Source organism: Sphaeramia orbicularis, chromosome 9 (assembly GCF_902148855.1).
Source record: "Sphaeramia orbicularis chromosome 9, fSphaOr1.1, whole genome shotgun sequence".
Lineage (NCBI taxonomy): Eukaryota > Metazoa > Chordata > Actinopteri > Kurtiformes > Apogonidae > Sphaeramia > Sphaeramia orbicularis.
This window is the reverse complement of record NC_043965.1, coordinates 10,134,926-10,158,909: the sequence shown is the minus strand read 5'-3', so window position 1 is coordinate 10,158,909 and position 23,984 is coordinate 10,134,926. Positions and strand designations below refer to the sequence as shown.

Genomic DNA, 23,984 nt, shown 5'->3' with positions numbered 1-23,984 from the left:
AGGAGGGACATGTTGGCCTGTGTATTTCATTAAACAACAGAAAATTAAAAATAAAGATATACACTTTCCCATCAGAAACAACCATGTCACAGCCAACTCCTGAGTTTCTGAGGTGGAGCTGATCGTACAGTGAGTTCCCTTCTTGTGATTTCAGAGTTTCAGTCCTAAAACAGCTTTGTTGGCTCTGCTTCACCACTGCTTGTTTCTGAACTGTTGAACTGACAGGAGTGACAGATCACAGCTTCTAAAATGTTCTCATAAATGAAAATAACCCCAGACAAAACTATGACAAAATGATCAAAAACTAAGTTGTACTAAATGTCATTGTGCAACACACTGATGTGGATTAGTGCGTATAGCAGCAGTTAGTATGGCTTACATAAGGAGTACAGTTCAACATGGCTTCTGCTCCTCTGTCAAGGACGTTTCCTTCATCTGAAAACATCAAATTGTAGTTTTGTTAAAAACAACATTTGGATTTAAGTCTGTATCAGTCCTACCAACACATGTTCTGTTACTGACATATGTATATGGCTTTAAAACATGTCCCTGAATGCACCACAAAGACACATCAGTGTGTACTCGTATGGGGCTGGGCTGTTTTCAGTTCATCTGATTCATCAAGTTTATGCTTTAGAATCAACGTGAAAATGCCAAAAATCATAAAGCCCAGATTACTTGGACTTCTGGAGACTTTGTTAGAAAAACATTCAAATACAATTGTTTTTTTTTTTTTTTATAATAATATATTACTTTTGACAAAAATTTCATTAAATTTTTTTAAAACTATTTAGCACATAATGCACACTAACAAAAACACTTAAGAGTGTTGTTGTTTGCTGATATTGCACAGACAGACTAAACACAACTACTGTTGAATCATGTTTTATCTTGACTTCATGTAGATAAAAACCTGACTAAAATACGGATCCTTTTTGCTGCATTGCCCAGCTCCGTCTCATAGCTGTAAGGATGTGTGGACAGTATTGGGTTTTTATTGTCTATTAATTGATAAAATATAAATAATCTGTAACAGAATTGTGAAAATGCTAAGAGTACAAGCCTCTGTTTGTTGCAGTGTTTTACGTCTGTGCAGTGGGACTCAGGTCTTTGAAGGAGCAGAGCTGGATTCTCTCCTGGTGGTACAACGCCAGTAAAGCCGGGTCACTGAGCACGCTCAGTTCATGCTGCCGATCCAGTGACTGAGAGAAGTCGTCGGGTCCCTCTCCACAGCCGCCCTCCTGTGGGTGACTCGGGTACCCAGGATGCACCATGAGCTCCGCTGTGACCACGGGCTGATCTGAAGCAGCCCAGGTGTGGCTGAGCGCCCTCTGCAGGTGGGGGATGGACATGCTCTGACCCATGGTGGTCAGTCCGAGGTACACATCAGGCCACCTGTGGGCGGGGATAGGGGTCAGAGGTCAGAACAGGTCAGGGTGGATGAGTCTGTCCTTACAGATCATCACAGGGTTCGTACACATTTTTCAAGGTCAAATTCAAGCACTTTTAAGGGTCATTTTCAAATTTTTCCTGCACAGCACCTTATCGTTTTCACTTTTAAATCACAATGATGTACATTGTATGCTATAAACATCTAAAACTATGTTTCATAATAGTAAAAAGTTGAGAAATTAAAGGAGAACACAAAGTTTTATCTTCAGGCACAATCGCACCGAGACAAAGATTAAGATAAAAATGTACCTGGAGTCAACCTGAGAACACCTGGGAATTTTCTTTTTTGACATTAAGTGTTATTTTTCAAAATGTATCACCTCCCTGTAAGTAGCTCTGGCTTGCCATCCAACCTAGCAAAGTTAATATTAAAACAAAATAAATAAATCACATCAGAGTTAGAACTGCAAACACTTTCAGGCACTTAAACTAAAATTCAAGCACTTTTCAGACCTTGAAAAGACAACAATGAAATTCAAGCATTTTCAAAGATTTCAAGCACCCGTACGAACCCTGTCATGAGAGTCCCAGGTCCTATGGCTCCTCTGTCAAACTGTACGAGCATTATGTAGGATTTCTACTTTAAATTATTAGAAACTGACTCACAAGTATGAGTGGAGTCCATATGTTGCTGTGAATGTATGCAGCCACTAGGGGGAGTAGTGAGTCACTTTGGTCATTTCCCATGATGTTGACAACTTTATTCATTCATTCATTTTCTGAACCCGCTTTATCCTCACTAGGGTCACGGGGGTTGCCTGGAGCCCATCCCAGCTACATAGGGGCGAAGGCGGGGTACACCCTGGACAAGTCGCCAGTTCATCGCAGGGCTGACATATAGAGACAATCACTCTAACATTCACACCTATGGGCAATTTAGATTTTGACAACTTTATACTTGAGCCAAATTAAGGATAAAGAGCTGTTATGTTTTATGTATATTACTTAACATAACACTAACCCTCTTTGATTTGATTCTCTGATTTTGTTCTTATTGAGTTTATTTTATTTATATTACTATAATTTAATATTTAAACGTAAATAAAGAAGATAAGTGCAATGTCAGATCTTATTCAACAAGATAAAAACAGTGTAAAATATATTTAATATAATATTTAATCTTTTTTATAGAGGAAAAAGAGCAAGACAAACATTTTAAAAAATCGATAAGTACATCATCAACTATTATAATGATACAGAATGATCTACTTTTCAAAATCAAAATAGGTAAAATCGCCCTGGAGAAAATAACATATTGTTAAAAATAAAGTAGAAGTATATGAAAGTATTGGAAACCCTTTGTACAATTTATAAAAAAAAAAAAAACAGATAACAAAAAACAGATTGGACAAATCATACAGGAAATGTCAGACAATGTATAATAAAATATAAAATTAAAGTACCATATATGTTGGTATTTGAATATCCATAATACTTTTTATTTATCCCGTGTAACATTTATTTGTACATTTATTTCCTTTTACACTGAGAGTGGAATGATGTTGTTTCCTGGTAAAGGGGTGGGTTCTGGGTACAGACTGTGGACTTTACTTCAGAACAACACTGTATAAATAAATACTGAAGGTTAAACCCATAAAGACCCAGTGCAACTTTTATGGCAGCTCCCAAATGGATTTCTCTCTTTTTTTAACCTTTCTTAACTGATTTATCACCATTTATTAGGATATTATCCTATGTATTTTGCATTCTTCAGTGTAAATTCATTTTTCCCTATATTTAATTAACTGATCATGTAGATGTTCATGAAAACTCAAGAGTAAATTCAAAGGTTATTCTATAAAAACAGAGAAAACTGAAGAAAAAGTGACTTTTTCAGCAAAATTTATCATTAACTGAACATAAAAACAAGCCTCAAAAACCACTGTCATTGATTCAACTCCATGTATTTTACTGGTGAATCAATGTTGTAGAAGATGACGGTGTTTCCACGGTAACTACGGAGCCTCTGAACATCCAAATGGGTCATATCTGATGACCATGAAAAGATGACAAACTGTATTTTACACCCATTATTTACATGTATTGATAGGATTAGTGGATCAACAGGTTTTAAACAGTTTCGATCAGTAGATGATTTTGGTTGATAGTGGATGGAGACAGTTGTTTTTATGTTCAGTTAATGATGTATTTTGCTGAAAAAGTCGCTTTTTCTTCAGTTTCTCTTTGTTTTGATATAATAACCTTTGATATTAAACTGACCTTTTATGAACATCGACATGATTGGGGAATTAAATACAGGAAACAGTTGAGATCAGTAGATGTTTTAGGTTAAAGGTGGATGCTTGGGTCTTTATGGGCTAAGGAAAAAAAGTGAGTACTTCATCCACCACTGGTGTTTATGGGTTAATATGTAAACCAAAGTTCAATAGAGATATTCTTATAAATAAATAAATAAACAGATGAAATCATTATTTGAGAGTGTAAAAATAAAGACTAAACAAGAAAAGAAAAAACTTACACTTACTGACACTTACACAATAATGATAATTACTGCAAAATCACAATATCACATCAGCTGATCTCAGAGGAAAATGAGACAGTCAGCTGACAACACTTGCTCCCAGTATGGTCAGTCTCATGATATTTTATTTAACTCTGATAAGTCAAAGATTATGCTGTTTGACACAAACAGGTACAATGTAAAAACTAAACTTGAGTTGAATAACCTTCCATTACAATATGTCAAAACCTACAAGTACCTTGGACATATTCTATCTGATAATCTTAGTGATGATAATGACATTCAAACTAAGGTTAGAAGTCTTTATGGCAGGAGTAATTTTATCTCTTGCAGGTTTTATTTTTGTTCCACTACTGTTAAGAATAAATTGTTCATATCTTTTTGCTTGAATATTTATCTCTGTTACTTAAGGGGTAATTTTAAACGTTGTACTGCTCACTCAGTCAGAGTTGCTTTTAACGATGCATTCAATATTATACATGGTTTTCATCATAGCTGTAATGCTAGTGATATGTTCTGTTTTGATAATGTTTGCTCGGAAAGTAATTTTGAATTTTATACTGCGTTTAAGTCACTCTAGAAATGTTGTGATTTTTACAGTTGTTAACTCTGACTTTTATGCAGATTCTACACTTGTTAAATACTGGCACCAGCATCTTTATACTTGTTATTGAAGATAGGGTGTGTGCATGCGTGTTGTTTTTATATTTATAACCCTTTTTATTATTAGTTTTTTTTAATGTTTATCATACTCTATAGACTGTAACTACAGTATTTACATGTCTGATACAAATAAATAAATGAAATAAATGATATGAAAAACACTGATGTGATGACACTGACCTGATTCCATAACGGCTGAAGACGGGGATGGATTCCAATGCGTCCTTTTCCACCTGTGTGTAGAACGTGTGCAGGTGAGCCGGCAGCCACGGGCAGGTGTGTAAACCTGCTTCCACTGGAACACGAGTGTAAGGAATCCTGAGATCAGACAGGACCTGAGCAAACACCACGCGCACCTCTGCAACACACAGGCAGTCGGCAATAACTGTCCACACACACATTTATGATGCTAGTAAATAACAGTGTCATGGTCCTGTATTTGTATAGTCCACAGTTCCATGGCGAATGTGACACATACATCTGTCAATCAAACTGATCCAGACAAGCAGGTAGCAGTAAATCAGAGGTGTGTTGTGTTTTGTGTAGTTGTTGAGTGTGTTGTGTTTTGTGTAGTAGTCCAGTGTGTTGTGTTTTGTGTTCCGGTCCAGTGTGTTGTGTTTTGTGTACTGGCCCAGTGTGTTGTGTGTGTTTTGTGTTCTGGTCCAGTGTATTGTGTTTTGTGTTCTGGTCCAGTGTGTTGTGTGTTTTGTGTTCTGGTCCAGTGTGTTGTGTTTTGTGTTCTGGTCCAGTGTGTTGTGTGTTTTGTGTTCTGGTCCAGTGTGTTGGGTTTTGTGTTCTGGTCCAGTGTGTTGTGTTTTGTGTTCTGGTCCAGTGTGTTGTGTTTTGTGTACTGGTCACAGGTTTAATGCTTCAATGATGGTATTCTATAAAACCGAGTATCACAGTGTCATTGTTTTGTGTTTTCCTATTCTGACATCCAACATCATAACGAGACATTTTTATTCCTTATTTCATGCTTCTTCCCATTAGGCTTCATTTGTTTCTGTGTAACAAAAAATATACATTTCACTGTTTTGTGCTCAAATAAATAAAAAGAAACAAATATATTTGCATTTGAGATCGCTAGTTGCTTGTTCCTGCATTTTACTGTATTGTATCAAACCATGAACACTGACCCAAAAACACATACATAGTGAACAGTGTTTTTGTGTAAGTCTTTGGTTTATCCACGACATCCTGGACATAAACATGGTGGACTTTAGTGCAGATCTGATCTATGAGGTCAAACATTCTGACAGATGGATATGGTGGTTTAACACTGGGACCATGTCCATCATATCTGTATCTAGGTCCAGATTATTTCACATCTTCAATAAAATTTGTTGTCTATACATTTGCCAGAATCTTTTATGTATTCACCCTTTCAGGTTAAGTTTTATCCATATAATGCCATACAGCAACACACAATTATGTCAAAGCATTTTCCAAAGTACTGAAATGCTGCGTGCCATCTGTTCATACCTCTGTGGTGTGTCTGAGTGTATAACAGATGCTATTATGTATGTTTGTTGATGACTGAGTTGGCTTTACCTGGCAGCACATGCACATGTTGGTGTCCATCCATGTGATGTGGCAGGTGACCCATAAGCTCCCTGAACAACTGGACCTGGGCCCTCAACTCCAGCTCTACCTGGAAAGGTAAAAACACATTGTAAAATTAATGGACAAACAGCAGAAAGCACTGCCATACCAACACAATGCAATGGAATTAAAGCATGTGTGTGCACAGGGAACACTGGAATCTAGAGGAAAACATCTGAACAACAGGTTTAAGATGGAAGATTTACTGTAATGTCCCACGTCCTGCTTTGGCTTTCATTAGGGCAGTGAGGTTTACTGTACAAGTCATAATGTAGGATATTGGAGGTAATACTGCGATTACAGTTGGAGCCTAAATCACTGGTTTAGGAAAGTGTACAGATGTCTTCAAGTCAAACATACAAACACAAACTGTCAAAATATTTTTAAAAAATGAAAGCGTACAAGAAAGTGAGAAAAAATACAAACAAGCGGGTTCAGACAGAACTCCAGTTGGTCTAAGAGTTAAAAATAGTGAGGTGTTTTTTGTGTTGTTGTTTGTTATAGTGATGATGGAGAGGATAATTCTTGTATAAGTCTATATAATGTCTTTTATGGTAATGTTCCATATTATGCCTTTAACTGGACAGCACAGCGATAGCAGACCATCATCCCCTTAGATCAGTGGTTCCTAACCTTTCTTCCTTGGAGCCCCAGCCCCCACTCCCCCACCCACTTGTGTCCTAGACAAGCACATCATGACAAATTTATCTCATGACACTGATCAAACCAGACTCTTAACCCAATTCACCTACAGAATCCTCCAGGAGCAAACACTGATTCTGGAAATGCACTTTTTTTACATGTATGACAAAATCAAATTCAATACTTTTCCTTGTCGTTCCATACCACTTATGGGCCCTTACATTCACCCAGAAATTCCATTTAAAAGTGAGATATAATCCACTGCTCCCCACTAGAAACACAATGTTTACGACATCTTGAATTTATGACACATCTCTTGTCGTCCTCAAGCATCAATCACTAAATATTATTTGACTGCAACAAGGTGGAGGTCTGCAGCCGTATCATGTTAGTGGAATTATCACACTGAATAATTGTATTATTTTTTTATTTTTATTTAACCTTCATTTAACCAGGAAAAGGATCCCAATTGAGATTAAGAACCTCTTTTTCAAGTAAGTCCTGGCCAAGAGACAGTATGAAACACAACACATAGTTACAACATACAGTTACCTCATACAGTTACAACAAACAATAATTGACAGGACAATTCAACCTATGAAAAACACGTGCAAGTCATTGAGTTGTTCTCCAGCACTTTGAGTTTGGATTTAAAAGCATTCATGGAGATCAGTTCAGACAGTTTCCAGTCTTTTAGCAACATATTCCATGTGGACGGAGCAGAGTACACAAATGCCCTTTTTCCCAGCTCTGTATGGGCAAATGGCACAAAGAGGAACAAATGCTCATTCGACCGCAGACAATAAGAATCAACACTTCTTCTTGTGATTAAACTACAGATATAGGAAGGCAGTAGCCCAAGTATGGCCTTGTAAATGAAGGTGTACCAGTGTCCCAGCCTCCTAGTGGACAGGGCAGGCCAGCCCACTCTGGAATACAAGTCACAATGATGTGTCATGGTTTTAGAATTTGTAATAAACCTCAGAGAAGTATTACACTGTGAATAACCTGAAATGATGACTCTGAACACCCATCAAATATGGTGCATTTACAAAGGAAAATATAAGTTCTTATCTGTAGGATCAAACAGAAATAGACCAGGTCTGTAGATACTTGTCATGCATATCATGTGAGTGTGTGTTTTTTTTTTTTAAACTGCAAAAACTGAAAAAAAAAAAAAACCAACCCTAAAATCTCTAAAATGTCAACCTAACATAAATGAAATATACTACAACAAAATGACATGATCATAGGAAGCTTTGCAGTACCAAATACACCTGACAGATCGGATGGTGACATAGGCGTGTATTTATTCAGATGTTCTGTAAAACTGCACAGTTTACATTCATGTCATTTGTATTTTGTGTTAAAACAAACATTGCTGAATAAGCTAGCATTGGGAACAGACTGAATACTGAACACACACCCTCTTTTACAACCTGTATTCATCAAATGTCTAAGAATGACACAGGTCAAGTGACTGAAAAACTGACAGAGAAGACACAATGACAATGGTAGATTCTCACTGATTACAGGATTAATGATATAAAGCACAGGAAATCCTATATAAATAAGTCCACAGTAGATGATTTTGGTTGAAAGTGGATGGAGACACTTGTTTTTATGTTCAGCTGATGACATATTTTGCTGAAAAAGTCACTTTTTCTTCAGTTTGTCTTTGTTTTAAAATAATAACCTTTGATATTAAACTGACCTTTTATGAACATCGATATGATTGGTGAATTAAATACAGGAAAATACATGATTTAGACTGAAAATTGAAAAATACAGAGGATAATATTATAATAAATGGTGATAAATCACTTAATAAAAGTTAAATACAGAAAAGAATTCATTTGGAAACTGCCCATAAAGTAACACTGGGTTTTCATGGGTTAATACAAGCTCAAATGACTTCATTCTGCTGTAAGTGCCAGTTACTACTGGTTGTAGAAAATCCAATTTCTGCTGTCATTGTAAACGCTTGTGATGCTGCAGTTCCGGCCAAAACAATAGAGGAGACTGTACAGTAATAGTCTAAAAAAAAAAAAACAGAACAGAACAGAACAGAGCTCCCTTCTTCCGTTCCCATATCAAATATTCACACAATTGTGAAAAACACAAAACATGAGAAATATAAAACTGACCCAGTATTATGAATGTTCCATGTAGAAAAAATGGCGTCATTTGTATCTGTAGAGAAATTCAGAAGGTTATTTTCACCATATTTTAGTAAAAACTGTTGTTTATTTTAGCCAATTAAAATCATTTTTATTTCAACTGGTTTTATTGTTCTACTGAACTGCCTTTTGTTGTCTTTTTTCTTTTATTATCACTCATTACCCATGTTCTGATCTTATGATTAATTTGTTTTTATTTATTTTATTCAAGTTTTTAATTGTTTTCAGTGTTAACCGTTAAAGACCCAAAAGCATCTACTGATCTAAAATGTTTAAGAACTTTTTAACCTCTAATCCTATTTAATTCACGTAAAATGCAGTTGATTTCAGCAGCGTCAGATGCCTTTACATCCATAGTCTCTGTAGTGAACGTGGAAACATCATTATCTTCTGCAACATTGGTTCATGTCTTCTGACAAATGACGATGGTTGTAGATGCTTGTTTTTATGTAGAATTAATGATATATTTTGCTGAAAAAGTCACGTTTCTTTAAATTTGCTCTGTTTTGATATAATAACTTGTAAATTTACTGAGCTTTTAATAACACCTACATGATCAGTAAATTAACTACAGGAAAAATACCTGATTTTCACCAAAAATGCAAAGGATAATACTAGAATAAATGGTGACAAATCACTTGGTAATGTTTAATGTAGAGAAAAATTCATTTAGACGTCACCACAAAAAATAGTTCTATGGGAGGAGACCTCAGGGAAGGCCCAATACACGCTGGAGAGACTATGTCTCTCGGCTGGCCTGGGAACACCTCGGGGTCCCCCCGGAAGAGTTGGAGGAGGTGTCTGGGGAGAGGGAAGTCTGGGCATCCCTGCTTAGACTGTTACCCCCGCGACCCGGCCCCGGATAAAGCGGAAGATAATGGATGGATGGATGGGTTCACTGTTTTTTCATCATTAATTCCTGAGTTTTCTCTGTCATATTGCAGATGGAACATGTCAGTGTACCCCACCTTTAGCTGGGATGAACTCTTGTTTGGATTTTTAACTCCGGAGAAGACAAAAATCTATGTGACTTAACGAGGTACTTACATGAGGAACAAATTCTGTCTGCAGGAGGCGATAGAGGGCGATAAGACTATGGAAACAAGTCTTCTGCAACATTGGTTCATGTATTTTCACAAATGAATGTTGTAGATGCTTGTTTTTAATGTAGAATTACTGATATATTTTGCTGAAAAAGTCATGTTTCCTTAAATGTTCTCTGTTTTGATACAATAACCTGTGAATTTACTGAGCTTTTATTAACACCTACATGATCAGTAAATGAAATATAGGAAAAATATCTGATTTTCACTAAAAAATCCAAAAGACAAAATTAGAATAAATAGTGATAAATCACTTGGTAATGGTTCAATGTAGAGAAAAATTCATTTGGACGTTGCCACAAAAAACAGTTCTATGGATTCACTGTTTTTTCATCATTATTTCCTGGGTTTTCTGGGTTCCTGGGTTTAATACAACAATAATGGCATTAGAAGTGGCTGCACAGAGGATTATTTGCAGCGCTCAGGCGATTGACGTACCTGTTCCATGCTGAGCTGACCTCTCTCCAGAGCCCGTCTAAAGCCCATCTTGCCGTGGAAGAACCCATGTTGGTTGACCAGTGTAGAGGACGTCTGCAGGCTGGGACAGACCGGAACCCCCTCCGACAGGTTCGCATGGAGTCCGATGGGGATGTTGTATCTGACAGACAACCACAACACTCAGCAGAACTGGCTAATAAAAGTATACTTTGATCCATACATATATTTAGTTTAGTGTTATTCTGTGTATTCGTACTACATCACTGATATTCTGAAAAAATTACTAAACAATCTACTCACAGAAAACAGATAAAATCTAATATGATCACTAATTAAACGTGTAACTCATGGGTGTTAAACATAACCATTTGACCTTTTGAGTTATCTTGCTAACAGCCTGAAATGTCTTAAGAGAAGTAAGTGTAATTTCAACAATAATCTGCCTGTTACTAAATGTTTTATGTATTTGTGGATCCACTGTGCTCTTTAAGTTGTAATGCATGTATAAATAATAAACTGAGGCATAACACTGTCAAAATTACGCTTATTTTTGTTGATAAATTTCAATTTTTCATGATCGTTCATGTTATTGACATTTTTTAAAGCATAGTTTGTGCAATTATGTAATTTTTTTTTACTTTTTTCATGCTAAAACATTGAGAAAACATTGGAATTGACATTATCTATATAGTATTATGTTAATGTTTTACAGGTCTGACCCACTTCAGATCATATTGGGAGGATGTGGCCCCTGCACAAAAATGAGTTTGACAGCCCTAATGTAACTTTGGTTTACTACATACTGTACATACACTAAATCTGAAACATGTCTGATGCTTTTATGTGACTGTCAGTGTAATGGACGCAGAGCAGATATGTGGATCAGTATTTTCACTACCTTTTAGCCAGATCTGCAGCCTCTTTGGCGGCAGAGGCGTTGACCAACAGTGATGCGTTGGAAATGCCCCCGGCCCGGAAGCAGTCCACGATCCCCTGGTTCCTCCTGGGACAGTAGCCGAAATCATCTCCCGTGACCACCAGCATCATTCTGGACTGAGGCATTGTTGCTGGTCGCTGACAAGGACACACAGGAAATGAATGAATACTGAGCACTACTTATTTATATATTAGAGCTGAAATGATATGTCAATTGAGCGACTTGAATCAATTAAAAAATTATCTGATGACAGTTATACCTTTGTTATACCTTTTATGTTACGTTATTTGTATATTTGGATATGTATTTGGTATTAATTTATTCTTGTCCTAATGCTACAGTAGCTGCTGATAATGCAGAACATTTGCAGATAAATAACCTTAGAGCAATACCTTGTTTTAATAAACAATTTGGCATAAACACCACATCCATGGGGGTCACCACTGTTGCTTCACGGGCTACGTGACATCAGAGCTCGGAACTAGGAGTACATCAATCTAGTACGAGTTCACGGGTGGGAAGTCACAGGTTTGACTGCCATTCCAGTGCATTTTCACTGGTAGAAGGTTGGAAAAACATGAGTTCCGGATGGTCTGGAACACAGCATTAGTAAGTTGGATCCAAATGCGTTAAAGACTGCAGTGCACATATTGTTTATAGATGTCGTTGGACTTTGTTGTTTATAACTATAGTTGGGTCAATATACAGGGTGTCCCATAAGTCTCCATACATAGGAGACATAATACATTCCATACATATATGGTTCTAACATGTATTTCTTTGTATTTCTTCTTTATAGTTCTTCAGCAGTGGAGGATACGCATTGACATGTGTTCCCGACAAAATGGCAGTCATATAGAGCATATTATATAAATAAAAATGGTTTATGTCAAGAAACGTTTATTTTTCCTATGTATGGAGACTTATGGGACACCCTGTATAATTGAGAGACTTTTTGAGTTCCCTTTACAGGGTAACATAGTTGACAGGCATAGTTGACATTTTTGCTGTTTTCAGGCCTAAATCAACATAACCATAACACCTCATGGCATTTTTACAGAAAGATTCTTCTAAATATCATATATACAGTTGAGTAAAATTGAAATTGAAAGTTATTTATAAAGACATTGTAGTGACACTGTTGACATAAGAGTGTGATAAACACACACTTGACTCAAACACTATTTTATATTAAATAACTAAGAAAGAGGAGAAAGAACATATCTTAGAGTCTTATCAGTGTCTTCTTCAGGACAAAATGACACCATGTGGAGCAGGTCATATGATCTGGAATTAACATACTTCCTTCTAAGGTGTTTTTGTAATGGGTACCTTAATTGAAAGTGATTTCTAAGACACAGATACATTTTGTTATTTTTTATATAAAATTTGATATATTGCCAAAAAATAAATATCTGTCCTGATTATCTCAACTTAATAAAAAGAATAAGAATAAGCTCATTTTATTATTGTTTAGCTAATTAGAAGGTGGTTGGTATTAAATTCGGACAGTTACTTAGTTGACGTTTTAGTAGCTATATCTAGTCATTTATTAATAATCTATTAATCATTCATTAATAAGTGATTGTTTCTGTAATTACATAATTATGGAATTTTTAAAGACATGATCATAATGAACATAAAAAAACATTCCTTTCTTGTTGTTTTAACTTTTAATAAAGATGTATATAAATATGTACAAAATATATCCCATGGACTTCAAAAGTCCCTCAATTATATACAGACTCAGATATTTTTATATGCCCTTTTACTTTTATACTTTTTGTGGTTGTTGTTTCAGCAGATTCTGGTATAAAAGGACAAGGTGTTTGTCATTTTCAGATGCGTCTGTTTCAAATTTTTGCTATGTTTTCACCAATTCAAATAATCGCTAAACTGAATCGAAAAATCAATAGTTGTGTTTGCGTGTGCGTGTGTGTGTAACTTAGGTAACACTATTGACAAGGATTCAGGAAGACCGGGGTTCGAGTCCTGGCCTGAGAGAATTAAACCATCCAGGTGGGTGAATCTGGACCAGGACACTGATGGACCAGGACACTGATAGACCAGGACACTAACGGACCAGGACACTGATAGACCAGGACACTGACAGACCAGGACGCTAACGGACCAGGACACTGATGGACCAGGACACTGATAGACCAGGACACTAACGGACCAGGACACTGATAGACCAGGACACTGACAGACCAGGACGCTAACGGACCAGGACACAGATGGACCAGGACACTGACGGACCAGGACACTGACGGACCAGGACACTGATAGACCAGGACACTGATGGACCAGGACACAGATGGACCAGGATACTGACGGACCAGCACACTGACGGACCAGGACACTGACGGACCAGGACACTGACAGACCAGGACACTAATGGACCAGGACACTGATAGACCAAGACACTAATGAACCAGGACACTGATAGACCAGGACACTTAAGGACCAGGACACTGATAGACCAGGACACTAATGGACCAGCACACTGATAGACCAGGACACTAATGGACCAGCACACTGATAGACCAGGACACTGATAGAACAGGGTGGGGAACATAACACTGACGTAGCAGCCAACATATGAAACCCAGTGAGGGGGGTCCTATCCAGGACTTTTAGCGGCTGATTATATCCTCCTGAGACCCAGAAAAGTGAAAGTTTTAGCTTTTTTATATTAAACAGTTGTCTTGATTGGAAACTGCATAATGCAACAGTTTTTTCAGACACATTTTTAAAATTATATTTATTCATTTATTTATTATTGTAATGTCTTTTTCAATACACAGCTTTTTTTTTTTTGTTAAAGTAAAACTGTGAAACATTTGTCCCCTACAGAGGACAAAAATGCATTGCTGGTTCTCAGGAGCTTAAAGTGTTGTTACTGATTTTATGGTTTTCTCGCCTGTTTCAGACCAGCAGGGAACACAGTAACTGATAGAAGATAAAACCACTGCCTTTTCACTGTGACAAATTATTTCCTGTGATAATCTCGACAGAACACACAGTTCATCTGAGTGGACTAACACTGACCCGTGGTTCATATTTTCCACTATGTAATGGATATTAATGAGGAGTTAGAACACGTCACTGAATGTAGTGAACATTATTTACTGTTCAACTCCTGAACAGTACAGGACTGTAAACATAATTCGAACAAGGATAAATTAACTCCTTTCTTACAATTAACCAAAACCAGACGATAGTATGTTTATTCGCTGCCTTTGTTGTGTTGTGTGGTGTTTACAGTCTTACAGTGTGTATGTGGGTGATGTTACGCACAATGTAACGGACAGTTTAATGTCGACTAAAGGCAATGGTATAACACTGTTCAACACAAACAGACCAGGAGCAAAAAAAATACAGCGTCTTACCCATTGTATCACACAAGCTTGGCCATGTATGTCGTTACATCCGAAGCCACACGGACACCGGCACCGTGGAAGTAAACTGTACTTCCGACTACACAGACCAACGGCTTTACAGGGAAGAGCAGAACCACGCCCCCTGCTGAAGGACACGCGCTAGCTCCAGAGATGAGCTGGAAAACGTCCCTTCAAAATAAGACTTTGCCGATAAAAGGCTTTTAAATGTCTTTCAAAGAGAAATGTAATAGACTGTTAATATTTGTATTTACACTATTTACGCGTGTTTATGTAATACACTCATATGTAACGATTTGTTTCAGGGCGAATCTTTTAACATACACATGAATTCATAGAAATCGATCTTTTATTCTGAAAAATTCCAAAGCGGACGCGTTTAAAGACTTTTTTTTTCTTTCTTTTTTTTTTCTTTCTTTTTTTTTTCTTTTTTTTGGTTACACGTACGTGTTACTTGTTTCCTTTTTTTTCATACTTTATTTACATAATACTGTACACACATACACCAGAACATGGCATGGAGAAAAAAACATAATGCTCGAGGTGAGGCAGGAAGAAATTAAATACAATTACATAAATAGGTAAGTAAATGAGATAAAATAAAAGTAAAGGAATAAACAAGAAGAGAGAGGGAAAAAATTGCAACTTAAATTCTTCACATAAGGCTTTAGTCTTCACAGCTTTAGAGTTAGTGCAAAAGTTAAGTGTGTCTAAATAGGATTTCAAATAAGATTTAAAGACCACAAAGCTGGGTTTCTGATTGGCAAATTTGCTTGTATGTATATGACATTTAGCTAATAAGGAAATGAGATTAAGAATAAACAATTTCCGAACAGGCAAATCAGTAATAATGAAACCAAATAAAATATCTTCAATTTTGTGTTACATGTTTCCATTCTTGCCAAAACAGCCCATGATTACATCACATCCCTATGGAAAATTATTAACATATGTAACTTTTTTTTTTTTTTTTTCAAGATTAGAACTGCCTAGAAAAACCCTCTAACAGACCTTAAATAATTCTCCTCAAATATTTATGTGATGTTAAGATTACAATTACAAAATTTCTCAAGTTATAACCGTTTACAGAAAAAGAAAAACAAATAATGTACTTACGTTTTACCCTTTCAGCCAAGTAAATACAACATACAGTGTCACCTTGTCACCATGCTCATATTTACCTTTGTATTTTCCCTCACCTGTTTGGACATACCTGTCCTTATCAGCCTGTCAGTGCCTTCCAGTGTGCAGGTGTGGCATTCCATATCGGTTTCCACGTCATGTTTGGGACAGCTTAAGATACATGAGATGCACGCACTATGTAAACAAGTCTCACCGCTGGGAACTGATGCAGCTGCGGCTCCACTTAAACCAGTACAGTATCACACAAATATCAATAATAATAATAATAATAATAATAATAATAATAATAATAATAATAATGACAATAATAATAATAAAACTGTGATCACTAACACAGTCTTCCTTCAGAGATGTTTACATGTGACATATAACTTTACATTACCAACAAACATTACAGTGGCTTCTGTTAAACATGGTTTTCAGGTATTTGTACTTTTTCCATTCCTCCCATTTTTTATTTTACACAAATATCTCTATTTTCTGCTACATATATCTGACCAAATGCAATTTTTACTTTAGTTTTACTGCATTTGAGGGACATACTTTATACATACTTTATATGGTCAAATCGCAGAGCTTTAGCATTTTTAACCATACAAATCTGTAAGCCACCTGTTTTGCATAACATTTTCATATACAAAGCATTGGATGGAAACTGAGTCCTGTTCTGCCTGGAAGAGGGATGTTTTTAATCACATTAAAAAAAAAAAAAGGGAACAAACCAAATGTTAAGCTGCACTTTGAAGTTATTGCGGTTGAGCTGTATATTATTTAACAAACTGGTTACCAGTTTACCAAACTATACCTTAACCAAATCCAATTATGCCTTTTAACAAACCCAAATTACATTAAAAATGTAATGATACAAGTTTGGTTTTTCCCCTGCATCATCTACATTTTTATACATTCAAAGCAGCGTCATGAATGGAAAAGTAGGCGGAGCTGTCCAGTTACACAATACTTTGCCCCTCCTGCTAACCAATACCCTGTCTGCACAGGGATTAATGTTGAGTCTTAACTTTCAATCTTTTTAAAAACTTAAAAACTTGGGAAAAAAAAGCAAAAATTGAGAAAAGCTCATGTAAACGTGTGAAATTTGAAAAGAATTGGGTGAATCAGTTAAAAAAAAAATCCAAACATTGAAATCCAGCCATCAAACTGTGCATTATACCTCTCCTAGTGTTAAAGAACATGTCAGATTTGAAAAGAATCAGTTGGACAAAAGTCACTGAATGACAGAGGGAAATCCTAGTATTTATGGGGCTCTCAGGCAGGTGGGGGGTATAACAAAAAAATACAAAACTGTGGAGTTCTGTGGAAGCTTTTGTTTCTTTATTAGCAACTTGGCATTTCCAATTTTCTCCTAATACATAAAGGTAATAATGATGTCAAATAATTTCCCCTCTTTTTTATCTAAAGACGTACAGTTTTCTTGCAAGATGGAGAAAATGCTGCCTCCAAGTCTTCCCCAAACTTATATGGTAAAATAAAGTATAATACAACTAATAATATGATTTCACACCAAACCACAACCACCGCTCAGCCCTCTGAACACCTTCCAGTGTGTACTTTTGTCTTTTCTTGTAACCATAGGACATCGGGCTGCATTTTCCACCATAAAAAACACTATCAACACAACTTGGTGAGAACACTTTCAGTCAGTGTTCATTTATTTTACAAAAACATGTTACAAATGTATCAGTACGGTTCTCTGACTCGACCCCAGTTCTGGTTATTAAAAATCCCATTTGGCTGTGTGAATAATACCTAAGCAGAGTTAATGTCAGTGGGTCCAAGTGTGTGTTATGGTGCCGACAGTCAACTTGGGTCATCAGGAACCCCAGGCCCGTTAAGTCATTATCCTTTGAACACACCATCAATATTCATGATGGTAACATCTATGAACACCAGGCCAGGTTGGAAAATAACCTGGATGGTGCTTTAATTATTCAAATAATTCATAAGGTGAGTGTCCTGTTGGTGGAAGTTTCTAGTTATGGTCCTTCATCCACTGCTCAGTCCACTGGACTATCTGGTCCAGGTTGTGTTCCAGGTCTTCAGGAGTGTTGCTTGGGAGCTGGTGGACGATCTCCTCTTTGTAGGCCTCCATGGCCTCCTCATAGATGGTCTGGAAGATCTCACACTGCACGTTGTCCTGAAGCTTCTTCCCTGCGTAGCCCCTGTCAGTGACACCGTCCACATCATGACTCAGTTTTAACATCAGTGAACAAACTGGAGTGAAGTTAATGGTCTTTAGTTTCAGTCTATTAAATCATTCTAACTTCCAAGTTAAAAATAAGATATTATATTATATTAATGAAGTCCAGTTCATTTTACAGAAAAACATGCACAAGAAATGTCCATCAAAGGCCAATTTATGTTTATATTTTGAGAATATTTCATGCTTCTTTTTTTTTTTTTTTTTTTTACTTTTACTGCACAACAGAAGTTGAACTAGAAGCACTCGGAGAGCGCAGACCTCCACCAAGGCTGATCAGTGGCCCCCCCCTGTGGGCCCCCCCACCCCCGATCACCACCAAAATTTAATCATTTCTTCCTTATCCCATTTCCAACAAACCCTGAAAATTTCATCAAAATCTGTCCATAACTTTTTGAGTTATGTTGCACACTAACGGACAGACAGACAGACAGACAGACAGACAAACAAACCCTGGCAAAAACATAACCTCCTTGGCGGAGGTAATTAAGTAAATTTTTGTTGTGAAAAAGTAATGGTAACAGCATTTCCAACTCCTCAGTAATGAAAGTATCTATTGTTTGTCCTAAAAGTTGCTAGAAGTTGCTAAATGACATCATCACCTAATTTGCATAATTGTAAATGTGCATGTAATTGTAATAAACAATGTAGGAGAGAAGAATAACATGGTGTTAGAGACAAAAAGTGAGAATAAAAACACCATATATATGTTTAGAAGTACAAATGAACTATACTCTGTCAATTCTTGTTTTGGTTCTTTTAATGTCTCAATTCCAACCCTCCTCCTTTATCTGGGCTTGGAGACTGACTGAAGTGACCCAAAAGAGACACTCTGGAGGAGTTACTTAGGTAATTTATTTATTTATTTATATGATTAGTTTTTATCTTCATTTTCTTCAGTTTGTTTTGTTTTTTAACCTTACGGTCCACTTAGGAGACGACAACAAGTCACAGTAAAACATGAACATTTTTAATTTTCAGTCTACATTAACAATCTAAATGCACCGAAAAGAGACAACAGAGAAAACTGTCAGTGTCAATAGGGCTGATTTATATTCAGTGATTTGTTTTAGACTCTATTTTAGAATATCCAAAATTCTCCAAAAACATCAGAAAAAGGGGATAGATTTATCACCAGTGACTTTTATGATAAAGTCTCTAGAGGGGTCTGAAAAATCACTAAATATACCAACAAAGTGTCTAAGTTGGAAACACTGACTTATACAGCTACAGACAGACTGTGTCAGAGAAAATCATTTGGTGTCATTTAGAGGAAAAATGTTTGAGGTTTCTATGGTGGTCTGAAAAGTTGCTAAATCTAGCAACAAAAGTACAAAGTTGGCATCAATGAACTGTAAACTTAATATCATGTTGATATTAAATTGTATTAAATTATGTTTAAATGACAATAAAGCATTCTGAATGTGAATATCAAGTCCTGTGTTATTAAAGCAGAGTGGATTCCTTAGTGCGATGACCTTCACTGTCCATGTGAGAGGAGACGTTACCTGCTTTCCAGTCGAGTGTAGAGCTGGGTGTTATCTGTGCGAAGGACAAAGACGATGTGGAACCAGCGCTCAGGGAACAGGTCACAGCCGTGGTAATCCACAATGACACCACCTTCCACCATCTTCTCATCCAGCTCATCTACTACCTGCAGCAGACACAGTCAGTCAGAAAAACCACCTGTGGAGCGTCACGACTTAACTAGAAGCTCAAAATATAAAACTTCAATATTTATCATCTTATAGAACCATCTAAACCAGGGGTGTCAAACTCATTTTAGTTCAGGGGCCACATTCAGCTAAATTTGATCTGAAGTGGGCCTAACCAGTAAAATAATAATGTAATAATATATAAATAATGTCAACTACAAACTTTCTCTATGTTTTAGAGTGAAAAAAGCAACTTTACATTTTGTAAAGGTTTACATCTACAAACTATCCTTTCAAAAGATGTGCATAACATGAACAAACTGAAAAAACAAGTGTAACTTTAACAACATTAAGCCTCAGTTCATCATTTACACATGTACATTGTAACTTACAGGTCACAGTGGATCTACAAATACACAAAACATTTAGAAACAGACAGAATATTGTTAAAATTGTACTTACTTCTCTTAAGACATTTCAGGTTGTTCATATTTGTTCAGGTTATTCAGATTTTTTGCAAAATTATACTTTGTTTTAGTGTAAATACATGAAAATGTTTACATTTACAAAGAGAAAAATTTGGAGTTGTCATTATTTCTATGTTATTATGATAGTGTTTTACTGGTCCTGCCCACTTGAGATTGAATTGGTCTGGATGTGGAACCTGAAATAAAAGGATTGTTAATATCTTAGTGTAATTTTTGCATTTCACAAATTCATCCCAAGGGCCGGACTGGACCCTTTGGTAGGCCGGATTTGGCCCCCGGGCCACATGTTTGACACCTGTGATCTAAATCCTACATCTGTGTTTCATGTGAAGCTTTTGCTATTGTTTTTTACTTTAATTTTACAGATTATTTCTTGGCTGTGATGTCAAGGGCAGGGTAATCATTTACAGATAACTGTTAAAAAAAAACAGAAAACATTTTCTTTACTGTAGCTGCCATATTATCATCTTATCACCTCTGAAGGACTTTGCTCTTTCAGTGAATATTCATGCTATAAAATGTCATGAGCCTTTTGAATTTCCACCCAAAACACTTTAAAATTCTCATTTGTTATCTCCAGCACAGCCTCCATAATCCTCAACCAGGAAATAGGCTGAACCAAGGTGTCAAGTAAAAAATATTGCAAATCACAGAAATACTCATTTGCTGTAATTTACAAGGGAATTTTAACTTTACAGATACAGACGTGGCACACATTCACACAGAATTAAGATCACAGATGATCCCTACAATTTTCCAGAGATTGTACTGGTCCCATACCAATAGGACATTACTTTCACTGACTTCCTCCAATGACAGCACAGAAGAGAAGCACTTAATCTAGTAGTTTGCTAGAAAAAAAAATGGTTTCCCAGTTTGGCTCTGGATATATGATAAATGGTTTGATGAATGGCAGACAATGGATACTGAATGAATAACTCATATCTGACTAAAGCCTAAACTCATGTTGTTTGGAGGTCATATGACCCAGTTACAATGTGTTATCCACAACAGTATGAGATTATCCAACACTGCAGTCATACTGTCAAAATACAAATCTGTCATTGATAACAATAGACTCAGATACGGCAAGAATCATCTAGCACCAAGTTTGTTGCTTTGTCAAAAAAAGTCATCCTTTGTGAAAAAAAAATTCAACAGCTATCTTTTGCACAGTAAAGGGAGGCATGGCATTTCAACAGTTGGCATACAGTTCTTTCAAGTTATTGAATAAAATACGTTAACTTTATTTTTGTGTCTCCTTGTGGTTCACAGGTTACCAAATAGCAAAGAGCTCCACTTCAAAACACAACTGAAGAATTGCAGTAATTTTGGTGAAAAAAAAAAAAAGGTAATGGATAAATGGACAAACATGCTGAGTGCTATATTCCCATGGAATCACACCCAGATCCAGGGTGGTTTAAACACAGAAACTTTAGACAGAGAAAAATGGTGAGATTTTGAATTTTGTGACACTGAGCAGAGGCACTGTGTAAAACATGAGAATGAGTTACAATTACTTTTGTAAATTTTTGCATTCTGTATTCTGGTTTAAGTTTATATGTTTGACCTGCCTTAAAACATGAGAATGAGTCACAATTATTTTTGTAAATTTTTGCATTCTGTATTCTAGTTTAAGCTTATATGTTTGACCTGCCTTTTCCTAATGGGTAATCTCTGCATTTTCATCAACAACCAAGCAACGCAACTGAAACTGATTAGACTATTGCCCCCAATAACGGAAACGTGACTTTTTTTCACCTATTTCAAATTACCATTTAAGAGAGCTGTTTAAATCACAATATATGAAAACGATTAGGACTACAATCTGAGAAGCAGCAACGAAGAAGACAAACGAAAGCAAACATATAATGATGGTGATGATGAGTTTGACTGCCCTTTAACCAGTGATTTTATGGGTTTCATGCAGTGGATGTGACAAAAGGAGGCTGCAAACTCTGGCAAATATCATGTAACCTCCAGCTTTCAGTAGATCTCTGGCCTGAGTTTTCATGAAAAACCATTTCTTACAAGTAAAAGAAGTTGCAATTGTACGAAAAGTGATGTTAATTAAATGATCTCATAGCTCCTCTCTTTAGTCTCATGATTGCATTAGGTCCAAGTTGTGGTTCAAATCATATTATATGACATGTCTATAAACTGTTACCCCATTATGAGCCACATGGAGGTGACGTCTTCTTATTTTGTTTGATAAACAGTTAAGTGTTCAGACACATCAGGTTAGCACAGATAATAACACATTTCTGTTTTAGAGACTAATCTTAAGTTACGGAATGCTGTTGGCTGTTGTTTATATTAGCTTAGGAGTGGTGTTGAGCACCCAGTGGCATGACAGAATCTGGAGACCCTAGAGCAACAAAAAGTACACAAGTGCTGGATGACACTCACAAAAATTCTTAAGTTATTGCATGAGCAATTTACTAGAATATATATTTGAGCATAGGATTCATGCATAAGGTCCAGTGTTTTAGCATAACTAACTCACCCTGTCTTCATCCAAAATGGGGCACTGGTACTCCTCATCATATCCATCATAGAGTTGTCCTGAGGGAATAAGATCACAACACTCAGCTCTGATCCAGCAGGAGGGTGAAACTCTTCCATAGTCAAAAGTTTCAGTCAATGAGTACGAAATACTATCTCTCCAATCTAGGTCATCATTTGTTTTTGTTTACCTTCCTGGGCCAGGTCACCAATGTTAACATAAGTTAGCCCTGTCCGCTGTGCCAGCTCCTTCCCTAAAGTTGTCTTTCCAACACCAGGTGTACCTGCAAGAGGATACTTCATTCAACTGGGAAGTAATCTTTAGATTGTTCAGCAAAAAAAAAATCACATTATTTAAAATACTTAGACAATTTAAAAAGTTATGGCAGCCTATGAAGAATGATGACCACAAACTAAATAAATAAATAAAAAGTTAACACGCAAGACACTGTAATGTAAACTGAACTAACTTAATATTGCTGTGTATTTCCTGTTAGTTATACTGACGTATCTTATTATTACTGGACAGCAATAGGTGGAAGGTCCAAGGCAAGGCAAGGCAAGGCAGATTTATTTGAATAGCACAATTCATACACAGGGCAATTCACAATGCTTTACAAAAATGGAAAAGAGACAGGTTAAAAACACACACTTACAATCAAAACATAATCAATAAAACATAAATAATAATCAATTAAAACAAAGTAAAAGAGAAGAATGCAGACAGAACCCTTTCAGTTGTAATATGCACAGGTCCATCGTGTACATGTGTTTATTTTACCTGTTAGTAGAATATTTGGTCGCCTCTTCATCTTCATAGCTGGTTAACTGCTAGCTTGCAGCTAACACGTGACTCGTTGACGACCGCCTGAAAAACAGAAAACAGCTTTTACATTTCCTGGCATTCTCTACAGACTTTGAATTTCATACGCCAAATGTCAAAAACAAACCTTGAGAAGAGAAGACTGGCAAAATTCAGTGACTTCTACAGGAACGTGTGCACTAGTCCAGCACACGAGCTTCAGCAGGATGTTTCCCTGGCACAGCGGCAGACTGAGGGTTGACGGCAGTTTTA

General features: G+C 36.5%; 2 protein-coding genes across 3 annotated transcripts; both read right to left on the bottom strand.

Moving 5' to 3' along the window:
- Positions 1-145: 145 nt before the first annotated feature.
- Positions 146-15,315, bottom strand: ydjc (YdjC chitooligosaccharide deacetylase homolog). The gene is made up of 6 exons (XM_030143225.1): positions 14,892-15,315; positions 11,461-11,636; positions 10,563-10,722; positions 6,149-6,248; positions 4,778-4,955; positions 146-1,395 (listed from the first exon to the last, which is right to left on the bottom strand). Exons 2-6 carry the CDS (start codon positions 11,622-11,624, stop codon positions 1,083-1,085), a joined length of 915 nt encoding a protein of 304 aa, XP_029999085.1. The 5' UTR covers positions 11,625-11,636; positions 14,892-15,315; the 3' UTR covers positions 146-1,082.
- A 2,367-nt stretch (positions 15,316-17,682) lies between these two features.
- On the bottom strand, positions 17,683-23,968 carry ak6 (adenylate kinase 6). Of its 2 annotated transcripts, none has more exons than XM_030143227.1 (6): positions 23,860-23,968; positions 23,691-23,777; positions 23,101-23,193; positions 22,911-22,969; positions 19,770-19,915; positions 17,683-18,223 (listed from the first exon to the last, which is right to left on the bottom strand). In XM_030143227.1, exons 2-6 carry the CDS (start codon positions 23,725-23,727, stop codon positions 18,034-18,036), a joined length of 525 nt encoding a protein of 174 aa, XP_029999087.1. In that variant the 5' UTR covers positions 23,728-23,777; positions 23,860-23,968; the 3' UTR covers positions 17,683-18,033. The 2 variants fall into 2 exon arrangements, with proteins under 2 accessions (XP_029999087.1, XP_029999088.1); XM_030143228.1 differs by having other exon boundaries at positions 23,880-23,967.
- Positions 23,969-23,984: the final 16 nt, after the last annotated feature.